The 23,574-nt window shown below is 41.3% G+C and overlaps 4 protein-coding genes across 5 annotated transcripts; all 4 read left to right on the forward strand.

Moving 5' to 3' along the window:
- Positions 1 to 808: 808 nt before the first annotated feature.
- mffb (mitochondrial fission factor b) lies at positions 809 to 5,841 on the forward strand. 2 transcript variants are annotated; one of them, XM_061084063.1, is made up of 7 exons: positions 809 to 940; positions 1,595 to 1,816; positions 2,103 to 2,281; positions 2,732 to 2,835; positions 2,971 to 3,141; positions 3,276 to 3,351; positions 3,879 to 5,841. In XM_061084063.1, exons 2-7 carry the CDS (start codon positions 1,600 to 1,602, stop codon positions 4,008 to 4,010), a joined length of 879 nt encoding a protein of 292 aa, XP_060940046.1. In that variant the 5' UTR covers positions 809 to 940; positions 1,595 to 1,599; the 3' UTR covers positions 4,011 to 5,841. The 2 variants fall into 2 exon arrangements, with proteins under 2 accessions (XP_060940046.1, XP_060940047.1); XM_061084064.1 differs by having other exon boundaries at positions 2,744 to 2,835.
- Positions 5,842 to 5,926: 85 nt separating this feature from the next.
- Positions 5,927 to 10,138, forward strand: zgc:110269 (probable flap endonuclease 1 homolog). The gene is made up of 11 exons (XM_061084146.1): positions 5,927 to 6,156; positions 7,012 to 7,078; positions 7,321 to 7,423; positions 7,692 to 7,746; positions 7,858 to 7,919; positions 8,041 to 8,177; positions 8,342 to 8,402; positions 8,508 to 8,639; positions 8,740 to 8,885; positions 8,988 to 9,132; positions 9,327 to 10,138. Exons 1-11 carry the CDS (start codon positions 6,075 to 6,077, stop codon positions 9,381 to 9,383), a joined length of 1,047 nt encoding a protein of 348 aa, XP_060940129.1. The 5' UTR covers positions 5,927 to 6,074; the 3' UTR covers positions 9,384 to 10,138.
- Positions 10,139 to 10,325: 187 nt separating this feature from the next.
- Positions 10,326 to 20,499, forward strand: agfg1b (ArfGAP with FG repeats 1b). Its single transcript, XM_061084826.1, has 12 exons — positions 10,326 to 10,638; positions 13,653 to 13,746; positions 14,002 to 14,117; positions 15,037 to 15,175; positions 15,286 to 15,442; positions 15,606 to 15,713; positions 16,218 to 16,353; positions 16,641 to 16,708; positions 16,813 to 16,896; positions 17,123 to 17,281; positions 18,846 to 18,940; positions 19,140 to 20,499. Exons 1-12 carry the CDS (start codon positions 10,472 to 10,474, stop codon positions 19,194 to 19,196), a joined length of 1,380 nt encoding a protein of 459 aa, XP_060940809.1. The 5' UTR covers positions 10,326 to 10,471; the 3' UTR covers positions 19,197 to 20,499.
- A 512-nt stretch (positions 20,500 to 21,011) lies between these two features.
- On the forward strand, positions 21,012 to 23,574 carry fbxo36b (F-box protein 36b). Its single transcript, XM_061083632.1, has 4 exons — positions 21,012 to 21,107; positions 22,449 to 22,557; positions 22,859 to 23,031; positions 23,242 to 23,574. The coding sequence occupies exons 1-4, from the start codon at positions 21,012 to 21,014 to the stop codon at positions 23,572 to 23,574; spliced, it is 711 nt and encodes a 236-aa protein (XP_060939615.1).

Raw genomic sequence — 23,574 nt, forward strand, 5'->3', positions numbered from 1 at the left:
TTGTGGGAGTTGTATTTCCAAAGTGACATCCCCGATGAGGCGCTCCAACTCAAGATTTCTTCTTCATGTGTTTGCAGCTACTGATATTTCCCACCAAATGTTTTGCCAATTTAATCATAACAACAATAAACTTGATTTATATAGCACATTTCAGATCACAGGTACAACGTGCTTCACAACAAGCACATATTTAAATAAAAAATAATGGTTAATAAAAGTAAAAACATAAAATAATAATCCAATGTAATACCTCTGTGTGGTTTTGTAATAATTATTTCAATTACATTAACTGTCTCTGGAACTACTAAAACTGATATGTTTGCATTGTCCTTATTCTAAAAAAGTAGTATTGAACTTTGTACAAATATTTCACTTTATTTTATGAACATGGTATATTTGGGTTCTTGAACTATAACTAAAACATTGAGGAAGAAGATTTTTTTAAATCATAAATATATGAATTATCCTTGCAAAAATCTATATAGGTTACAAATGCAAATGTTCTAGTCAAAAATCTGTCAGGTCTGTTTTCCATGATGATCTTAAAGAGTATTTAAAAGGTTTGAATCATGTAACAACAAAAAAAACAGTAAATGTGTATGTTAACCGCAAAGTTTGTTTTATTGTCAGATTGTTTGACACGGGCAATGTGATCAATAAAGGTTTATTTAAATTCGTTTCAGCGTTTCATTTATGTGCGCTCGTTTCTTAACCCGAGCGGTCCCTGTGGGGTGTCCCTCCCTTTTATTGAGTACGTATCTCATAACCTCCGCCCCTCCGGACACACGGGGTGTATGTTGGCAGGCGCTCCTCACACTGGCCCGGAGCGGTACGTGTTTCCGTGTCGCTAGTCCTACTTCCCGCTTAATGCCGCTAATTTTACAGAATAAACGACCTTCTGACACATGACATTTTAAACCCTGCTGTTAAAACCCGACCGGTAAGTAGCCGTGGAAGCTAAAGCCGAGCGAAGCCGTAAATAGCACGGGTTAGCGCCCGCCTGCTACCACACACAGCCGAGCTAACTGGTGTTGTGGTAAAGTCAACATCTGCTAATCGTAGCAGCTAACGCTCCTCAGACACCAGACCAGTAACATTAGCTTGATATTAGCTTACGTACATGCTTAGACGTGGCGTCATCTGTCTGTGGGATTTCAGTCAGTGACATTAAAGCCACACGACAACACCTGCCTCACCTCATGTCAGCGTTATGTAATTTAATGCAATACAACGTGTATTGTTATTTCTTGTATGATTGACTTGCTCTGGCTGCTGCACCACAAACCTCCTGTCCTCAGGCTTACTCGGTTATTTATGGGACGTGCCCTACAACATTAGCCAGAGATCGTCTCCAGGACAGCACCACCTGCCACTGAGCCGTTTGGAAAGGAATACATCCGCCCTAATTGTAAATTTAAATTAAACACAGTTACACTACTGTGTTTGGATTAGTGAAATCTTAAAGCCAGAGATACTGCAAACCTGCAGATCTCACACTTGTGAGCTTATTGTGGGTTTTTTGTGTACACCTGCCACTGTGACAGCACCATCTCTAGTGTATTTCAAGTGTTTTTCCATATCCTCCCATTCACAGGCTAGATGAGTGTGCCAACCTTCGGCCCCCCCTCTGCAGAGGCGGCTGAGATAAACCGCATCCACTATGAGCTGGAGTACACAGAAGGCATCAGCCAGCGCATGCGGATCCCCGACACTCTGATGGTGGCCTCAGAAAACCAGAGAGGGTCCTTTCCGCTGGAGACGCCCATGCCCACTCACACAACCATGATGCAGGTTCCTGAGAGGATTATTGTTGCAGGTGAGGACCAGAGACAGGACGTCAGTAACAGATCACTTAGTGGGAATACGGTTTGCGATATCCGGCCATGTGTGCATCAGCATATAATGTGCTGGATAAAGCACATACATTTTCTGGACATTTTAGCTCCATATCAGAAATAATGTCTCCATATTAACACACCTGAAAATGCATCTTGACCTGGTGCTGGGCAAAACACTAAATCCAGAACAAGCACTCAACTAAGCCACTATCACCCATTGAAAGCTGGAACTGTGATCGCCTGGCCTTGTCACTTCATCCACAGGTGACGATGATGACCCTCGATATTCTCGTCCAAGAGATTTGGACCTGATTCAGTCCATCCCTCCTGTGGACCTCCTGAGCATGAAGACCCCCCCACGTGTCCTCACGCTCACAGAGCAGTCACTGGACTCTATGGAGACCGAGCAAGCCGCCTCCTCACAGAACACTCCCAGCCAGACGGTAAGGCTCACGTCAATGTCACTAATTAATCACATCTGTAAGTTTTACCATTAAAATATTCTAGACATAATAACATTTAGAGATTCATCAGTTTAGGTGGAGGTGTGTGTAAGGCCGTCAGAACAGAAAGTCGTTTTGAAGATGAAAAAAAATGTATATATGGAAATTGTATTTAAAAATCCAAATAGCCCTTGTTATATGTACTAAATTGATGTGTCCTTAAATTAGGTTAATTCTTGACCTCTTTCCTTTATAGTATCATATTAAAGCACCTTTTGGTGGAAAGGTATTCAGCATTTAAGAATCCAGAAAATCTTCTTTAACTTGGTCAACTGATTGTGCAGCACAAAGTGTGTCACCTATCCTGCTGTGACATGGAGTTACTTGTTTACGCATATGGTTTTAATTTGTCAACATTTAACCTGATTCTGACATCATTTTAAATGTTAGTATCAACCACAGGGCCACAGCCACGCTCGCTCTCGAAGGGAACGTAGTGCGAGTGAGCACATCTCTGGCCGCCATAGCGTTCCGGCCAGCAGAAGTGATATAAGGTAAGAAAATTTTCTACATATGAGCTGTTCATTTCCGTTCAAAAGTTGTTGTCTGTTATTTTTCCCTTCACTCTTTGTTAGTTTAAAAAATATCTAATCTCTGTATCTTTCTGCGCCCACTCACTTCTCTGCCAGCATCAGCCCGTCACCCTCTGTTCCCCCAGTCCGCTTATGTCCCCCCCTCTGTTCCCCCGAGGATGCAAGCATCAACCTGTTCACAGCTGCTGGGGTCCTGTCTTACATCCAGTCAACCACACGCCGGGCGTACCAGCAGGTCCTTGAGGTCCTGGATGACAGCCACCGCAGGTGTCTGTTCTTTGTCACTGAAATTCTCTGAACTCGCTGTGATTACGAAGTTTCTCAGAAAAAAAGAGCTGCTTACTGTGGTGAAAATTCATGAAGCTGAGATATTTTAAACTGAATTATGTTTATCTCTAAAGGACACACCTGGACTTGGCCCTGGATATAAACCCTGATGAGTCTGGCTTAGTGGACGCCTCCTCACTACGACGACAGGTAATTCATCTCAATGGCTGAAATGTCTGCTTTAGGTGACATGTGCTGTCCTTCCCTACGCCTTTGGTGTGGGTAATGTTTCAATTGTGAATATTTTCTCATGTTGTGTTAGGTCTAATGTTTACAACTATCAGGGTGCAGACAGTGTTGGTACGCTGATGAATCCCAATTCCGGCTGCTTTGGAGGAACAGTGGCAGATCAGTGACAGTTGGCATTTTCAGACACTTGACTGTCAAAAAAAATACGATAACTTCTCACCACATCATGGGCCAGGAGGAAAGTCCACAAAGATATCTTCCCCGAAACTAACAGCATTAACTCTTGTACTTGTGCGGTTTCTTATAAATTGATCCGAGGAACAGATAGTCCCATGAAAAATGTGTATCTTTTCATACTTGGAATTAAAATTAAATTCTAAATAATGTCAATCATAGATAGAAACGTTATATCTTTCCCAGCTCCAGCATGGACACAAAACATCCCTTGTACAGTGAGAAAACATATTTTTGTCTGTGTGATCAATCAGATTGTGAAGCTGAACCGGCGTCTGCAGCTTCTTGAGGAAGAAAACAAAGAGCGCTCCAAGCGAGAGGTGATCATCTACTCTGCTACTGTGGCGTTCTGGCTCATAAACACCTGGATCTGGTTCCGTCGCTGAGGTAAAACTAGGGTGAGCCTCCCAAAACACTGGAAGCCATTAAATCAAGGGGGGCTGCTATAATTTAAAGGTAACCACAGGAAACTTTATAAACATTGGTAATGTCCTAAACCACAACCCTGTATGTTTGTATAGCAAAATCCATGTTGAAATTTAAGCTGAACACTGTCAAGATAAAACCTGAGCCAGCGCATGTAACAATGTTTACTATAACTACTCAATGTCACACAATTTTACAATGCTGGACTGTAACTACAGACTGTTGCCTCAGCACAGGGAACAAACTTAACTTTAAAGTGTAAAGTCTCTGTATATCATTCCCGTATAAACTGGTAAACGACAAGTAAAACCTAGGACAATGACACAACAACTGACAGTCTCCAAAATGTTTGCATCTGTTCTGATGTAGTAAGAGATACTTTGTTACAACATGTTGTCTGCTGAAGAGAATGTCAACCCCTGAATCTGAAGGTGATGATGTGAACATCCATGATGTTCACGCCTGTTTAAGAGAAACTAAATGTCATCGGTCATATGGAGACTATTTATTATTGGTCTAAAGTGGAAAAGGAGTGTCTGACAAGAATCAGCAGAAATAACAAACCTTTAGCGATTTATTCGAGATTTTGTGTAAAGTGATGGGCAACATCTCAACTTGATGAACCCTTTATATTGAAACAACAGGTGTTACAGTGATGCTTACCATCTTTGGGAGAGTAGTATGCACTCAGTAGAGAACACACCTCTGCCAAGGCCCAACAATCCCCTTGAATTCAATCAAGATGCAACAAATTGCACACACTCATAGATATTAGTTTCCTAAATATGCTCCCAAAAAATGTTCATCAAGCTACGAGAATTATTCTGTCGGAAACCAGTGAAGATATAAAAAAAAAAAAAAAAAAAAAATCTCACATTGGTAAAGAAAGTGGGAAAAATATTCCTGGATCTGCGTCACATGGAAAGAGTTTTTCCGACTATATCCCATCCCTCCATCAACGCTCATGCAAATCCATTGAGTGGTTTTTCTGTAATCTGAGTCTTTTTTAGTACAAGAAGGATTACAGCGGGACAAGTATTTTGGGAACCTAGCCCTGAGTTCACAGGACCAAACCTCACATGTGACCTGAAGTTCATCAATTTGGTCAAAAAAGTGATGATTCTCAAAGTGTCAAAATAAAATGTCTAAATCTAGAGGTGCCATAACACTGACCCTGAATGCCCCATGACCTTCTTGTTATCCAAAACATTTGTGTACAGTACTTGAATAGCCTTATGTTGCAACGTTGTAGTCTTGGAAATCTTTATTTATTATTCACCTCTGTGGCCGTGCCATGCCCAGAGATTGTCATCTGAGCTTTATGAAGTGGCAGCAGAACTTCAGGGCACTTGAGGTGGTAGTTATCAGTGTATTATTTATGTATTTCCATTCTGTTTATAAAGTTTGACTTTGTTTTTCCTGAGAATTTGACCTCTCCTTGTTTTCCACTAAGTTACCTACAAGACTAAAAAAAACAAGAGCATGGACTTTGTGGTTTTATCATCATACAGTGTGATGTAAATCTTAGAGCTAATGTAAGGTCATGTGTAACAGACAAATATGTATATGAGATATTGATGTCATTATTTTTGAAGAACGATGTGTTATTTTTTTTAATTTCTCACACATGATGCAGAGTTACCAGCAAAGTGTTGCAGTGGCCATTTCTTTCTATCACGCGCTGTACTTATCACATGAAGCTGGAGTTTTAAGTTATTATTGTTTACTTTCTTGTAATATATGAACACATTCATTGTAAATATTTTTGCTGTAATAAATGATGGATGTTGACCAATGTCTCTGTACATCACTGCCCCCTGCTGTTGTGTTAGCTCATGTGCAACAACGGAAGCTGCTCCAGCCCCTTTAAACGCAGATAGTTGCGGGTGAAGCTCCGACAGGAAGTCGTTTTAAAAACAAACATCATCCGGAGAATGAAACTGATGAAACCTAAAATCTGACCGTTGTTTACATCTTCGTCCACCGGAAGTGTTGCTAACAGGGGAAAACATCGGTGCGACACGATGGGCATCACGAAACTGGCCGATTTGATCCGCATCGATGCTCCTTGTGCCATTTCTCACAAGGATATCGGTGACTACACAGGTAACACGCTTCATGTCTGTTTGTTTCATCAGCCAGGATTGTTTACGTGATGCTCAACGGTGCTTGTGGCTAATTGCTAACGTTAGCATACAGCCACTTGATAGCTTCGGGAGCTAACCGCGATATTCAGGGTAATTATGCCCCTTGAAACCAAACTTAATTAAACGTATCACTACTCAAGTAAAATTACTATTAGTATGAGTAGTTGTATCAGTAAAATGTTGCCACTACTGTAGTGAAAGCTTGTTTATTTAAGGACTGCACAATACTGTAGTTCTGATTTTGCTGCTGTGTTTAGCGTCTGTTTCTTTCTACTTCAAATAATAACAACTTGATACACTTGAGTTTTGATCGATTTTTCGTACAAATCATAATCAGCTTAAGATGAGAGGAACTACGGAAATACATTTACGTCCACATCGCCTCGATCTGCTTCATTCATAATAATAACACTAATGAAACATTTTGAAAAGACGCACTCCGCATGAATACTCTTGACACTGTTTTTTAAATAATGCAATTAAGCACTTTATACTGCGGCCACAATCATGGTAAGAAGACACAAGAGCTCAAGTCATTTGAACTGACTTTCTGCTGCTTTGTAAATGAAGCATTGTGACCGTAGTTTTGTATTTATGTACTAGACTGATCCCTTCATATTCATATTTCCCCCTGAAATACAGTGGGCTCAAGTGGTTTGAAAGAGTATTTCGGAGTGTAGATCTATTTGAGGAGTGTTCCTGAGTGTCAACATTCAGATGGACACGATGAGCATGAACAGATTTCATTAACAAGCCAGTTATTCCTAATGTTTAGTGTGTGCTTATAATGCTGATGATATGCTCCATTCCACAGGAAAAGTAATCGCTCTGGATACCTCGATCGTGGTGAACCAGTTTCGTGCAGTGACACCAACACTAAAGTGAGCTCCGGGATGGTCCACTCTTCTTAAGCTTCTGTGGTGCTGTTGTAAATATTAGAAACAGTCTATACAATAATGTAATATAACACAACTCCACTGCAACCACACATGTGAATCAAGCCTGCTCTTGCACAAACAATGAAAATAAGGTTTCACAGTTTTCTTATGATTTACCGGGATATCTGTCCGTTTTTTTTGTCACTTATCTGCTAATTCTGTGTAAAAACACTATTTTTCTCTAGCCCACTGACAGGTCTATTCTTCCGCACACTCACCTTCCTGGAGCACGACATTAAACCAGTCTTTGTGTTTGACGGAAAGCCTCCTGAGGAAAAAATACCTGTTGTAAGTGACACTGTATTTTGTAAACCCAACCTAATACTGAACATATCCTCCTGGTGTTTGTAAGATGATCACTGGTCTGAAAGATATTTATCTGAATTCTCATCTGTGCTCACACCACCAATTGAACTGTTCGTCTTTAAAGTGTTGTCAGAAGAAAGTTTTAAAAAGAAGGAAGTGATTATACAGTGCAGTATCACAGATGCACCTGTAGAGTGATGCAGATGAATTACAGTGACCCAACTGATCCAAGCTCCTGTCTTTCCTGCAGCTGGAGAAGCGAGCTGAAGCTGCTGGTTGGAAATTCTCCAACGGCTTAGGAACAGGTATAAACGTGCTTTAATCTTGGTCACAGTCCTCCCTACAGTTCTGAGTTATGTCATGTGAACTGCAAATATTATTTAAAGTGAATCTTGACTCTTTTGTGCTAAATGAAGCATCAGCCCAGACCAAGGATTGTCTCCATCTCCTGAAGCTTCTTGGAGTCCCGTCCATCCAGGTATTATCTGTTAAACATAGACTATACAGTATATATTCATTCATGTCTATCTTTTCATCTCTGTCTTCCTGTCTTGCCCTTTTCATTTTCAACCCCTCTCTTGTTCTCTGATGGGCTCCAGGCTCCAGGGGACGCTGAGGCACTGTGCGCCCGGCTGGTGAGAGACGGGACTGTGGACGCGGTGGCATCAGAGGACATGGACACGCTGCCATTTGGAGCCAATACTGTAATTCGCCAGCTGAACGCCAAGAAGGACAGGTAGAAACTCTCCATTGTACGTTGATGTTGGACATTTTTCTGTAGACATGTAGGTTGATTAATATTTTTTACCTTCATGCCTTTTAGTTCTTGATAGATCTAACAAAATTGAAGGATGCACTAATTGATTTTAATACTATTTTTGTATTTCTAATTCTTTACAGTGACGTAACTGAATATTCTTTATCCAAGCTGTTAGAAAAACTCCAAATCAGTCATGAAGAGGTGAGACTGAAACATTCTTTGAGATATATATAACATCATTCCTCGTAGAAGCACTCTACACAAGCGGGTAGTTTGACACACCTTCTTTTTCTTATTTTCCTGCAGTTTGTTGACCTCTGCATTCTGTTGGGCTGTGACTACTGTGACAAGATAACCGGTTTTGGTCCCAGAAGAGCTCTGACACTGATCCAGAAGCACCGTACCATCGAGAATGTGGTCTTGCATATCAACAGAGAGGTACTCAATGGACTGTCAGTGGTCTTTGTTGTTCTTTCTGTGCATTGCTTTGCCAATAAAATTAAGATCTAAAGAGATACTAATACCTGCTTCCCGTCAGACTCATCCTGTTCCACATTTCTGGAAGTACAAAGAAGCACGTAAGATATTTTTGGATGCACCAGAGACTGTAGCCCCTGAACTGGTCTGGATGGAGCCAGACGAGGAAGCCTTGGTTGGGTTTCTCTGTCACGTCAAACATGTAAAGTACGTGCACATAATGTTTTTATTCTCAAACCCAGCTTCCACTTTTTCATGCTTCTCTGTCCGTCACAGACTAGAATATATAGTAAGTATTCATGTTTTTAGGGTGGATAGGGTGCGTCGGCGAATGGAAAAGTTCCGTCAGACACGGGAAAGCAAGCGAGAGGAGCGGAAAAAGGAAACGGCAGCAGGACGTAGCAGGCAAACCCAAATGGAGGACTTCTTTAGAGTTACCAGAAAGAGGGAGAAGGTGACCATAATGATCGTCTTTAACAAATATTATTTTAATTCAAGACTTTAAAACTGATGAGTACATTTTATAATTTAAAATGACTTTTACAATGTTTGGAATAATCATGATTTATATTCCAGACAAACTTTTCAGTGGTTTTATATCCGGTGTGTGGACCTGTCTGAATAGTTGCTCTGTCTCTCCTCCTCCAGCCTGTGGAAGCGGCAGAATCGTCAAAAAGCAACAGGAAGAGACTAAAGAAATCATAAGAATGCTGCCGCTTGTCCCCAACAACAAAGGAAGGACATTTTTCATTCATCTCCATGTCCAGATCTCTCCAAGAATAATTTTTCAAGTTTACTGACGGTTCACAAATTGGTTTTATACTATACTAAAATATAATCATGCTACATTCCTGTGCTTAGAGAAATCCAGCACCAGTTTTAATTTAAAGTACAAATGTTTCAGTTTATGCTTATGTCGGATTATGTGCTTTTCCAAGTGCCCTCAGTAAGTATAGGCTAAAACCAGCATCTTGCAAGACACTGACTTCAAGACTCACGACACTCCATGGGAGAATTACCTCCACAGACAATACAATAATCTGATCTTGTCTGAACAGCAGTGTTTGTGACAATGTAGTTCACTGAGCATAGCCTCAGTGCATCCAGCAGTTTCCTGAAAAGCCAGAGCAGGCGGCAGACAGCAATGAAAGAGAACAGTGCGGTCACTGTCAGGGAGGACTTCCCCTAAGCCAAAACTGGAGACAGGGGGATGTCTCATCACTAGATATTCAATGAGCACCTGTTCTGCAAAGGATGCCAAGGAAGGGACCAGAATTTTAGAACAGGCAATGTGGTATCACGTGTGAAAAAAGAGATGGTGAGATGTTTAAATCCACGAAAAGATCATTTAGCTTTATTTTGTAAAGACTTGTTATACACAGATCATATTTTATTGTGTTTTTTAACATAATATCTGTATATGCTGTTTGCCCTTTTAATTAAAATAACAATTAAGTGTTTTTCATTGTGTGAATTGTTTTATTGAAAGTACAATTTTATGAAGACACAAAATAATCAGTCAAATGTTTTCAAGTAAAGAAAAAACAATTTTTACGACAATAATTTCCAATCAAAATTCGAGGTATCACTCCAGACCAAGAGGTGGCGCTGGAGGCTGTGGAGCAGCTCTGCTCCTCGCTTTCTCCCTGTAGAAGAAGCAGGCAGTTCTGTGTGATAGAAGGTGTCTGGTCACCACCGCGGCAAGTCTGCCCCGAAGACACCCTCCCTTCCCCGGGTACCTCGACCAACACTTTCCCAGCCCCCCTGGTGCTCTCGGCCCGCTGTGTTCGGCCATGGCGACGAGCGCGAAGCGAAAGCAGGAGGAGACTCACCTGAAGATGCTCCGGGAGATGACCAGCCTGCCCGCGAATAGGAAATGCTTCGACTGCGACCAGCGCGGCCCGACCTATGTCAACATGACGGTGGGCTCCTTCGTCTGCACCACCTGCTCCGGCATCCTGTGAGTTACAACCCAGGGTAAAGGGTCCTATGTGTCGCTCGCCGTGTCCGCCGGGGAGCGACCAGGCGCCGCTGTCGCTCCCAGGAAGTGTCCCGGTCCATTTCGGACCCTGCGGTACCGTTAGCTCGTTAGCTAGCGGTCGAGCCTGGACAGGTAGACCCAGCGGCCGGTTCAGCCCCAGGCCGCCGGGCTGGGCTCCGTGAGGTCAGCGAGTCGCTTTGTTTACAGCTTTGACCTCGGTGCGATAAGATGTCCCACAGCCGGGTGAAGCAACATGAACTGTGTTGGTTAGGTGTGGAGCCCCCCCCAGCAGCCTCCAGTCAGTGTGTGTGTCTGAGGGAGATGTCCCCTCATGGGGTACTGGTGATGGGGCTGGAGGTCACTGGGACGACACATGAGTGTGGAGGCCACATCACTTCTACTCCCATCGAACCCTCCATCAACCCTTTCTCTTCACCTATTTTTCAGGGTTTCCATATAATCAATCAGTGTCTGTCAGTGGGGGTCTCAGTCATGTTGATGCCTGTGTGCTCGAGGTCAGCGTCATATACCATCCTGTCAAATATTTGATCACCTTGTTTCAAAACAACACGTCACTGAGGGACCTCCTGTTTGAACTTCAACTGGAATGGCATGTTGTAACCACACACACACACACACACACACACACACACACACACACACACACACACACACACGTCCAGATAAGCAGTGGCAGGGCGGGGCTTCTCTTTGGAAGTGTATTGAACTAAATCATAAATGGAACACTATTGTTTTTGCTCCTTTTGATTTGAGGGGAAAAAGATCTTAGACTTTTTAAAGTTCTCGAAGGCTGATTTCTCTGGGATTCTGTTCGTCCATGTCAGCCCTTCTCTTTGACCAGATCCACCTGAGAGGTGTGGCATATCTCGATGCGTATTTACACAGCGTGACTATTGCACAGTTGTTTGCATTGGGCTGGTCACAGACAGCAACTACAAGATTTCTAATGTGGTCAGACCCCACGGGGCCACAGGTGTCATTTCCCAGTGGTGTCGCAAATTGCTGAGAGAGAGAACGGCTGATTACATTTGTCCGCAGCAAGGGCGATTTTGTGAGATCCCTCTTGATCCGCTATGTACAGGGGACTGCAATGACACCATAATCCATAAAACCCTAAAAGGCCCCATGCTACTCGCTTTCAACCGAATCTTTAGCATTTTAGGGCTTTGATTGAAAACAAGAATGTCTAATTGCATGTGTGTGATGTGGCTGGGATGGTGATGGGCATTTGCAACTATTTAGCTAGTTAAAACCCCAATGGCCCTTTAAAACGCTTCTGCCAGCGCACAGTCATCACAGGAATGTCAAGCAGAGCAAGGTCCTTAGAATTGAAAGTCCATCCTTCCACCGTCAGCCATGTAAAGAAGGGAGTTTTGATGTTTCACTTCGCCAGCACACGTTCCAAGCCAGAATACATACATAGTACAAGTATATACGATTCTAAATTAAAACTTCAGGTTCAGGTTTTGTCAGTTATTTGGGATTTTGACTGTTTCGCTTAACAGTGTAGTTCGTTTTTTTCTGTAATGCTTTTTATCTTTAGTTTGGTAGTTGAGAGGCGGAGGCGGGAGCAGTGGCTCATGCTGCAGCTGGCGTCTGATGAAACCACTTCTTCCTAAGAAACGCAGATTGTTGTGAAATCATAACCGGGATTTAGGCAAGGAATCCGATTGATGCAATATCCTCATGACTCACCACTCACGTCCTCTCAGTTGATCACGTGGAGGGTAACGATTCTGTTGATCCTGCCATAAGTATGTTAAACATGTTCTAAGAAACAAAAGTTATTGCACAAGTTTTAGTCTATGAATTCCCTAACAGTGCTTATAAGAAAGTGTTAATATCCCACTGGCGCTTTTTCCTTATTGTATTGTTTTGTCACATTAGATCTCAGTGCATTAAATGGGCATTTTTGACGCTGATCCATAAATGTCCCAGTTAAAACATCACACATAAGTAAAATTAACATAATTGATAACATGAGTATTCATCAGCTTCTTAAAGTTTGTTTTAATAGAAGCACATTTGGTAACAATTCCCGCCTAAGTTCTACATAGTCTTTACACATCTGGACACTAAAGTTTTTCTTCATTCTCCTTCGTAAAACTGTTAAAACTCTCAAGTTGCGGTGAACAGCACTTTTCAAACCCAACACATATTCTCCAATGATTGCTCCAGGACATTTTCCTGGAGCAATCAGGAAACCAGGATTTCTCTTTACTGATATAAATTAATTTGATCCTCTACTCCAGAGGCAGGTGTGTGAGATCGCATCAGATCAGGGCAATTTATTTCATTTTGTTTCTTAGTCGCCCACATCCTGTTCTGGCACTAACCCTGATAGGATGGGGTTTACTTTCTCAACCGCAGTTCTGACTCAATCAATCTGCCATAAACTGGTGAAATAACACTTGTTGGTTGGTCGCAATTGTGCAACTATGTAGCTCCAGGTTTTGAACACTACATTCCCAAATAGTTTTTAACAGATTTATCTGTAGAGATTTGGTTTTTATTTTCCCAAATCAGTTTATTAGGTACATCTAACAGAAGTTATTCAGTGTAACACAACATCCCTTTAATAAATCCAACCTCCATGACCTATAATGTGAGTTTTCGTTGAAACTGTTTAAATAATTTTAGTCTCAAATGGTAGAAATGCTTTTTATTTTGTTTATGTGGAATTAAATGAATTCCCATTAGTTGCATGTAGATTCCTCCTAAAAACTTCTGACTTTCAATGTGTCTGCTGTTTGTTGTATATTTCAGATATGTCTGTGAAATGTTCGTATAAGCAGACAATGGCTGGGCCCCAAACATGAATTTGTCATACATGTATTCACTCTGAAAAGAAAAAGTAAAGGAACGTCTGTGTTTTGGCTTTTTTGTTTTCCTGTTTTATGTCATATGAGAATCACTGTGTTTCATCCTGCTTCTGTTGTTTTCTAGCTAACCTTTGCCTCCTCTACCTACAGGCGAGGACTGAACCCTCCACACAGAGTGAAGTCCATCTCTATGACCACATTTACACAGCAGGAAATTGAGTTCCTACAGAAACACAGCAATGAGGTATCACGAACACTTAACCAAGAAATTAGTCTTTGAGAAACATTATTTTCACAGCTGTCTGTCTTTTATTCAGAATTTGCATCCTGGCATTTTTCAGTCCTCTGTTAACTTTATTGGCATACCTCTCTCCCCCTTTTTTCTCTCTCCAATTTCTGGTCATCCCCTCCCCCTTCACTTTCTCTCACCTCTCTCTACCACCCCCACCCCAATCTCTTCCTTACCACCCGCTCTCCTCATTCCTTTGCCCCCCTGTAGGTCTGTAAACACATCTGGTTAGGCCTCTATGACGACAGGACATCAGTTGTTCCAGATTTCCGAGAACCACAGAAAGTAAAAGAGTTCCTTCAAGAAAAATACGAGAAGAAAAGATGGTAACATATTTTTGTTTGTTTTATAGATAAGTATTGTCAAAAGTAAAACCCAATGTTAAATCAAGTAAATCACGATCAGCATTCATGACTGAACTTATTCCAGTTCTTCATACTATTGAGACACATTATATTATTGGCTAAATGGTTTATTGAAGTCCTATTTTTACTTGGGTGCACATTGCTTTAAATAATTCAGTTTGAAAGGTAATACATTCCTAACCAGTACTAAAAAGATGCTCAAATCTTTTCATTCAGTTGAGTTGGCGTGTTACGATGAGCTGGGATGCAGCGGGAAAGACTTCTGAGAGCGAAGTGTCACATCTGCCAAAAACCATTTGGCAGTTATGGACTTGGTTAACCATGTGTTTTCAGTTTGATAGCGTGCTCTTCATTGGGACTCTTAATGCTCGCGTGTCACTTTCCTGTTGGAGGGAGAAAAGCACAATTTTTAAACACTTCTATTTTTTAAAGGAAGGTACAATTTGATCAGATTGAAACTTTTAGCATAAGTTAAATCAATTTAAACACCCAAAAAGTGTGCATCTTAAAATTAATTCACATTAGCTGATTTCAGACATGACCCGTCCGTCCCAATGCTTCAGACTTTTCTGCGGTTTGCGTTTCACTCATGCAGCAGGAGGTTCTTTGCACAGGCGTGTTCACAGTAACAAATCCTTCACATTCTTCAGGCGAGGGGTGGTGCAGCTGGGGGCAGAGCCAGGATGTAACGTAGTAATTCTGCTCCGGAGGTCATGTGATTTTGTTTACAGCACATTCAAACAGCTTTTGGCTCGTAACACCACCGAGAAAAGGCAGAGTCTGAAAGCCGCTCTAGTGAGATCATGTCACATAAGCCTGATCTTTTTTTGGACTAACTATGTTTGTCCATTTGTGCTGATGCTCTTTCTTGAACATTCAGGTATGTTCCTCCAGACCAAGCCAGAGCAGTAGCAACCGTCCAGGGCTCTGTGTCCGGCTCCTCGGCCAGCAGCACTGGCAGCACACCGGAAGTGAAACCCCTCAAAACCCTCCAGCTCAACAAGACACCTCTGCGCCAGGTAACATGAGTGCCCAATGAGCCTTTTGTAACTGCCCATTTAATATCACCTTTAATATTTTGGAGGGATTCGGTTCTGAAACCTTTATTTCTAATTCTATTGCCGCCCAGTCCCCAGGGCTAAGTCGTACGCAAGCTCACAGTGCCCCTCAGGAGAAGAAGTTTGACCTGCTCTCAGATCTGGGAGGAGACATCTTCGCTGCTCCACCAACTCAAAATGCCAGTTCTACAAACTTTGCCAACTTTGCACATTTTCCAAGCCAGTCAGGTAAGATAATAATTCTCTCAAAGGTCCCAAAACTAATATAGATCAGTATTAATATTTAGCAGTATGTGCTCTTTGGTTTGTCATCATCCCATGCGTTTTCCTGCCATTGTTTTTATTTCCACATCCATTGCCTGTGGTAATTTTTCCTTGTGTGTGGCTGCAGCACCTCAGGGTAATTCAGACACCAACTTTGCCAACTTTGATGCATTTGGAAACACTGAAATTCCATCCCATCTGAGCACGTCACCCCCCTCAAAGTCCTATTCATCAGGTACCCCCTCCCTTCCATCGTCTTCACTCCACCTTCTCCACACACACTCACCCTCAGCCTGGTATTTTTTGTATCCATTTTGTTTCCACAGTGTCCACTGGGGAACCACCTCTCTGTATCGAGAAACCCTGTACTGATACTCCAAGCATGTACTGGTCATCAATTCTTCTGTAGCTAGATAACTGTTGAAATGTTGATTGGAGTCCATTTCCCACGGATATTTTAAAGGTTTTAAGAGCAATTAAGAAATGTAGAGGTTTTTGCTTTCATCTTTTCAGCTTGAATCACTTTGAAAAAAAAAATTTTTTTGAAATACTGTGATGGGAGACACTCAGTGGACATTTAGTTCGGAACCTTGGATCTAAACCTCAGATAAATACAGTATGTTACAAAATATGTTTTCTCTAAGTCATCAGTTATTTGCTCTTTTTATTATTTGAGTGTGCCTGTGTTTGTGTTTACGGCTCTGATAGAGTATCTTTTTTTTTTTTTAACTGTCGATAGGCGGAGGTGTGCCAATCCCATCACGGTCTAGTGCCGCCCCTACTCAGTGCCACACAGGGAGTTGCTCAGAAGACCGCTATGCTGCTCTGGCTGAGTTAGACAACAAGCTCAGCTCCTCTGTGTCCTCGGGCAGTGGGTGAGAGACAGTTCCTCAGAGACAGTTTATTTCCCTCATGTGGGTCCTCTGCATCTAATGTGCAGACACTAGATTGATTTGATTAATTGAATCCACAGTGTTTTTGAATAACATTCACAGGGCGAGATGGTGTTTGATCATATTACTTGTGCATGAACCTTTTATGTAACTAAAATTCTCCAATCCAGTCAACAAATTCCACTGAAAAGTTTCAGTGAATCATTTATTAAAGTACTGCATGTTTATCAAGGATGTAAAAACATTCAATCTGGGTTTTGTCTTTACAGGATCATTTTTGGTTCATCGCCAGCCCAGAATGCACCTGTGTTACCCACCCTGCAGCCTGGCTTTGGAGGTGGTTATAATGAATACTCCGAACGTGTAATGTGAATGTAATGAAAACATTTACTCATTTAGTTCCAAGGCTCATTTTGTTACTTCCTCCTTTATTTCATCCAGCCACAAATCCCTTTGTTGCTGCAGCTGTTGCCCCGGAGATGGCCACCAACCCTTTCCAGGCCAATGGCAGAGCTCCAGCTGCAGGTGTGTGGGGGTGTGTGTGTGTGTGTGGGTGTGCATAAATTAGTTTTTTTCAATAAGTCAAGTCTTATTTCTCAGAGATTTCTGTTGCTTTAATGTAATTCAGTTACATTGACATGTTGCCTTGTGATTTGCCATGGTATTTGGAATGTACTCCTTGTGTGTATCTTGTGGGTGTGTGTGTGTGTGCATGTATTCACTGTACACACATGCTCTGTGTGTCTCTTAGCCTCGTTTGCTACTGGCTCTATGAGCATGCCCGCTGGCTTTGGGAATGCGTCTTCCTACTGCCTCCCGACCAGTTTCAGTGGAAACTTCCAGCAGCAATTCCCAGGCCAGGCCCCCATCCCTTACCCTCAACCGGGGGCCTACCACCCTCAGTCTAATGGTTAGTGGCCTCCCACACCTCTCTTTTTCATACCATGTTCCACCTGTGCAGTAGCTGTCAGTGATTTTAGATCATCTGCTTCTCCCCCTGCATGACATTTTTTTTGTATCTAGACAATGATCCTCTGTACTGAGAAATGCTTTTCAGTCTGGCTGCAGTAAATTTAAAGTGTAACCTTTCAGTGGCAGCTAGTACTGCACAGTGATACAAGTTTGCATTTAGGGTAGAAAGCCTTAATGCTCTGTACAAAGAAAAAAAAAATCTGACCTCAGAAGGCTCTGTTGACACCTGAATGCAGAGCTGACACACTGGGGCTTGACTCCATGATTTTATTTCTCCTCTTTACATCCAAATAGAAAATAATAAGTACAGGGTTCGTACGGTCATGGAAAACCTGGAAAAGTCATGGAATTTTAAAATGTGTTTTTCCAGGCCTGGAAAAGTCATGGAAAAAAATAATCTCCCAAAAGTTTTGGAAAAGTCATGGAAATTTGTTCTATTCTTATTTTCATGTTGTTCGTTTTAGGGATGGGCATAATTACTCGACTATTGATTAATTGATCATTAAGAATTTCATTGATGACATTTTTTCATCGATAAACTATTGCATGTTCGCTATGTGGCAGGAGGTCGGAATATCCGAGTTGCCCTGAACGCAGCACAGCGAGGCTGTTAGCAGCTGGAGGAAGCAGCCCGGAGCTAAGCCTCCGCTGCTCGGCTTCATGTCCGCACACGGACCGTCAGTCCACGCGGAGGGTAACCCGGACAGACCCGGGTCTGGGTGAGGGGTTCCGGGAGTGAGGGCGTTACAACGACCGGACTGAGAGATCGAGAGCCGTCAGATCGAACTAGCTCTCAGCGTATAGCTGCTCTCTCTCGGGGCTCAAGATTACAGCAGCGCATATTTTCAACTGTAACATTGAACGGATCCCGTTTAACTGCCACAAGAGTTGTTCATCTTGTAATAAAGATCTCAATGAGGAAACACGCTGTTTTTTCTATTTTCACTGCATTTTAATATAGGCTATAAATAGTGAATTTTAATATAAAAATATGAATGATTAATTGAAAAATCGATCGTTAATTCTTCCGACGATCGATTAAGACAATTTAATCGAATGCCCATCCCTAGTTCATTTACGCTGAGTTTTAAATAATTCATATATTTTTAAAGAAATATGCTCAAAATATAAGCAGGCATACTTGGGTTTGTGTCATTTAAGGTACACTGTATGCCTTGGAATACTCATTGTTAGTTTGAATACTACATTTTGTCACTTTTTTCGCGTATACACCGAGATTTCACGAAATGTTCGGTCATTGAAATTTGGTTTAAAGTCATGGAAAAGTCATGGAAATCCATTGGTCAAAATGTGTATGAACCCTGTAAGTATTACACAATATAAATTCCTGTAAAATGACTGTTTATCTTCTCTTCATACTATGTTGATAGATAAAGTTGCAATGAATTACAAGAAAAATACAAATTCTCAACACACACAAATGAACTGCTGGAGAGCGCACAACCAACCTGTGACAAATCTGTCTTCCTCCGTCCCCCTAGGCCCTGCATTCCCAGTCTACAGTCAGAATAAGCCCTCCATGACGCCCTTTGGGCAGCCCATGGCTGGCCCTGGCATGTCCAATAACCCTTTCATGGTGAGCACGCATGATCTTTTGTCTTCCCAACTTTTTCAAGAATGTTAAAGGAGAAAATGAAAGAACAAGACTGTATAAAGCAACTTTATCAACATAAGAAAACCACTGAATTGACACATTTTAATGAAAACTTTGTTATTCATAGCACTTGATTGTAAATTTTCTTATACCATTTATGTTTTTTTAAATCTTATTTCAGGCGGGAGCTCCAGGGGCATTTCCTTTAGGGGGTTCATCCACCAATCCTTTCCTGTAGCACAGCCCAAGGATCTCGCCACCAGAGGGCAGCATGCAGCACATACTCAACTCACCGTTCCACACCAATAGTGGCAGTACATTTCTTAAAAAAAGACTCATAAAAACGTTTACAACACTATGAAGGAGTACAAAGGACTATATCGAAGCCTAATGGACTGTTATGCAGGGTTTATTGTTTGGACTATATACATTATATGCTTTTTATTTTTGTTTATGACTGTAAGCTCTGTGCATATCATTTGTAATCGCAATTAAGTAGATGTTACGTATAACAGAGTTAAAAAAGGTGAGTATACACACACCTTGTGGAAGACAAAAACCACTACAGGCTATGTAAGGGTATACACTTTTAAGATAATTAACAGGGTTCCATCCAAATCCATGATTTGTTGTTTGAAGCAGCAATGAGGATCCAAGCATTTTATCATCAAAAAGGGATTTATATTTGTTATTTTAGCATAATTGCTACTATATTGGCATTAAGGTGCAAAACTGTCCTTTTTTTTATTAACTTGCCGATTCAGAGAGTTTCATATGACTCAAAGCAATCGTGGACTATTATTGTAGACATCCTTTTAGATATTGATGAAATTGTGAACAAATGGGACAGCTCTTTGAATTTGAAGGTAGCAGAGGCATCACATGCTCTGCCCACCAGGGAATGTGGACAGACACGTCTATTAGAGCACAAACAGAGGGAATGAAGCCCAGAAGCCGAGATGAGTATTTCTTTGTCCTGCTACTTATTTCTCTAAAACATTGATACGATTGTTCAGTGATCTCTCTGCTGCTGGTTGAAGATGTTAGAGGAGCAGATATCCAATATTCACTAATATTTCAATAATTTGGTAAAGACGAAGGGGAAGGTTTTTTTATTTTTTTTTAAGGAAAGTGTCAGAGTTGGGGGTGTTTCTTCCCTTAAAATATGTTTTTGTTGAGACAAAAACAAGTGCAACATTTGAAGATAAGACACTTATGGGATGTACGTTATGTTGTATTCACCACAATCCTGTGATGATCAGTCTTCTTCTTTGCCTTCTGATTGAAAAGCTTTTTGAAAGAGGAACAGGATGAGGAGAAACATTGGTCTCCTCTCAGTTTGCTTTAAATGAGGCAAAGGAAAAGTGCTTATTCATTTATGAATTATTACTTAACTGGTTCCTCCTCTGGAGGACTTAGGTCTTAACTGTGCCACCAATGACTAACAATACATTTGTGTTTCTTGTCTTTACAAGAATAGGTAAGTAAATGTGTACATATATAAATATATGTATAAATAAATTAAAAGATTTTTAACTACACTGATGACTTTGTATATCTTGTTATTAAAGTGACTTTCTTAATCATTCAGAATGATAAAAACTTATCAATTCCCTTTGTGAAAGTTATTTTTTAGAATATGCTTTCAATTAAAGTTACCTTAAATCACCTTTATGAGTGTTATCCATATCTTCTTAATACAATTTATTTTAAAGAAGGTAGAATAAAAAGTATATATTGTTTAACACTATGCCAGAAACTGAGCAATAACTCAACATAATCTTTTCAGATTAACATATTTTAAAAAAGCACTGTAACCCTCTGCATCCCGTTTATAGTGTAGTTAATAAACATGAGTATATTCCCGTATCTTTATTTATATATAAGTTGCATCATGAAACCATGGACATTAATCCAAAAGCTTTTCAGTTGTGTTTTTTAACATAGCTTTATTTGTTTGATTTAAATTTGACCTGGAAAAAAAGAGGCCAACTTTCTTTCCGACTTCTTGACTGAGAAAGCCTTGTTGCCTTGACAACGCCCGGACTTCAACATGGCGTCCCTTCTTACGGACCCGCTGCTGGAAATCTGTAGCCGAGGACCTCCTCCCAATAAGAACTTCTACTATTTAACTGTCACCAAGTCCGATGTGAGTACTGATGGAGGGAAAAACGTGATTTCTATACCTGGTGCCGCGGAAGTGACGTCACTGAAGGACGTTTACACTTAAACTCACCTGACGCTAGCTTGACTTGCTACGATCATAGCAGGGTCAACGTTAGCTAACTTGGTTAGCTTGACCTTATGTTGGCGGATAGAAGCTGTACACACACACACACACACACAAACACATATACACACACACAAACACATATACACACACCACACACACACACACACACATATATACACACACCACACACACACACACACACACACACACAAAACTATTCCTGTTAGGACACTGCATTGACTCTCATTCATTGTGGACAGTCTAACCAAAATCTCATCCCTAACCATTATGACTAATTACTTATATATTATACTGGACTGGCCCCTTGTCCTAATCTTAACCATCACAATATACTATCTAGCCTTAATCTAATTTTAGCCCTAACCCTTAAAAGCAAGTCCTCCAACAGGCCTTTGACTAAGTGAGGACTGGCAAAAACGTCTTGCGTTGAAAGATCTATACTCAAAATGGTTGTCACAAAGAAAGAAGAACAAGTATAAGTATACACACACACACACACACACACACAACTATTCCTGTTAGGACACTGCATTGACTCATTCATTGTGGACAGTCGAACCAAAATCTCATCCCTAACCGTTATGACTAATAAGTTATAGATTATACTGGACTGGCCCCTTGTCCTAATCTTAACCATCACAATATACTATCTAGCCTTAATCTAATTTTAGCCCTAACCCTTAAAAGCATGTCCTCCAACAGGCCTTTGACTAAGTGAGGACTGGCAAAAACGTCTTGCATTGAAAGATCTATACTCAAAATGGTTGTCACAAAGAAAGAAGAACAAGTATACACACACACACACACACACACACACACACACACACACACACACACACACACACACACACACACACACACACACACACACTAACACACTCAAACACTAACACACCCAAACACTAACACACCCACACACTGTTGTGGTTCCAGTTACAGTGGGTATCTTCAGGACAACATGTTGACATGGTGCAAAATGTCCTGGAAGAAGATTTCTCAAAAAGAGTTTGATCCTTGATAACTGTTACCACTGTGAATACGCTTTTCCCGTCATTACATTAAGGACAACCTCCTATAATAATAACTAATCCCATTGAGTATGCTAACTGGTCTTGTGTGTGGCTTTATTCTCACAACAGGATACCTGAACACTGTTTGGTTGCTGTGGGTTTTTTTTATAGCTTTTTTATGTTTTTCAATTATTTCTGACTGTATACTTGGACCTGTCATTTCCAGGTGAAATGGAGATGGTGGACGATATCTCTGCGAGCTGTGGACAGGAACGCCAAGCCAGGGGAGCTGAAGGAGTCTCACCAGCAGTTCCTGGACAACACCTGGCTGCAGAGTAAGGACCTCAGGGAACAGCCGGAGCTGTGTTTTCACTTACATCTTGTCCATGGTTGTAGATTAATAATTAACAGACTGGTAATATTATTAGCTTTTCCTATAATATGGATATTCTAAATCATTTTAGCAAGTTCTGTTTGCAATAGAAATGTACAAAAATCAATGCTTTTTATTTTTCAGTGTTTTTGGTTTATAGTGGTCTATATTCTGATTATATTTGTAGCCTTGTGATTTATTTATGTCAGAACAGATCAAATCCTTGTGTATGAATGACAGCTGAAATAACGGTTTCTTCCCAGGTGAGGTCTGTATGGTTTTCGGCCGTCCAATCCTTCAGTACACCAAGGCTTTGTGCCAAGGCCATTTTGATTATCTGGACAAGCTGCCCGACTCCTTGCTTCTGCGGATAATAAATTATCTTGAACTAGAGGATGTGGGTCAGCTTGCACGAACTTCACATAGGTTCAAGAAGGTGAGTTTATGAAGACACAAAACAAATGCTAGCAGAAGTAAATTGTGTCCTGAGATAAGAAAGTCTATTACTTACGGTTTCATTCCTGCACATTTTTTATTTAATCCCTGTGTTCTGTGAATAAATAATTTTTAGTAGATCTAAAGAAGTGTGTATTCTTCAATGCAACAAAATCAGGTCTTTTGTTCTCGTTCTTATGTTGCTCACCAGCTCTGTGGGTCGGAGGAGTTTTGGGAGCAGGCGGTGCGGCGGCGCTGCAACACGGTTCCAGTTGACGTGGAGTCTCTGGCTCTTGAGGAGGGCTGGCGCGAAATCTTCTTCACCAGCAAGCTGCAGCTGCAGAAGAAGATCAGCCGCAGGAGGCTGAGGATCGAGGAGCAACTGGGCAAACAGATCTCCGAGGAAAGCCCAGAAACAAACCAGAGTTCTAGCTCGGAGGAAGAATGTCATCAGGGCCTCGTTGCCTTTGACCACAACCTCCGCTGTGGTGTTGATCCGGACCTCAGCCCTGAGCCTGAGGCTGCCCCGGATACCAGTCAGTGA

This window comes from Limanda limanda, chromosome 13 (assembly GCF_963576545.1).
Source record: "Limanda limanda chromosome 13, fLimLim1.1, whole genome shotgun sequence".
NCBI classification, from domain to species: Eukaryota; Metazoa; Chordata; class Actinopteri; order Pleuronectiformes; family Pleuronectidae; genus Limanda; species Limanda limanda.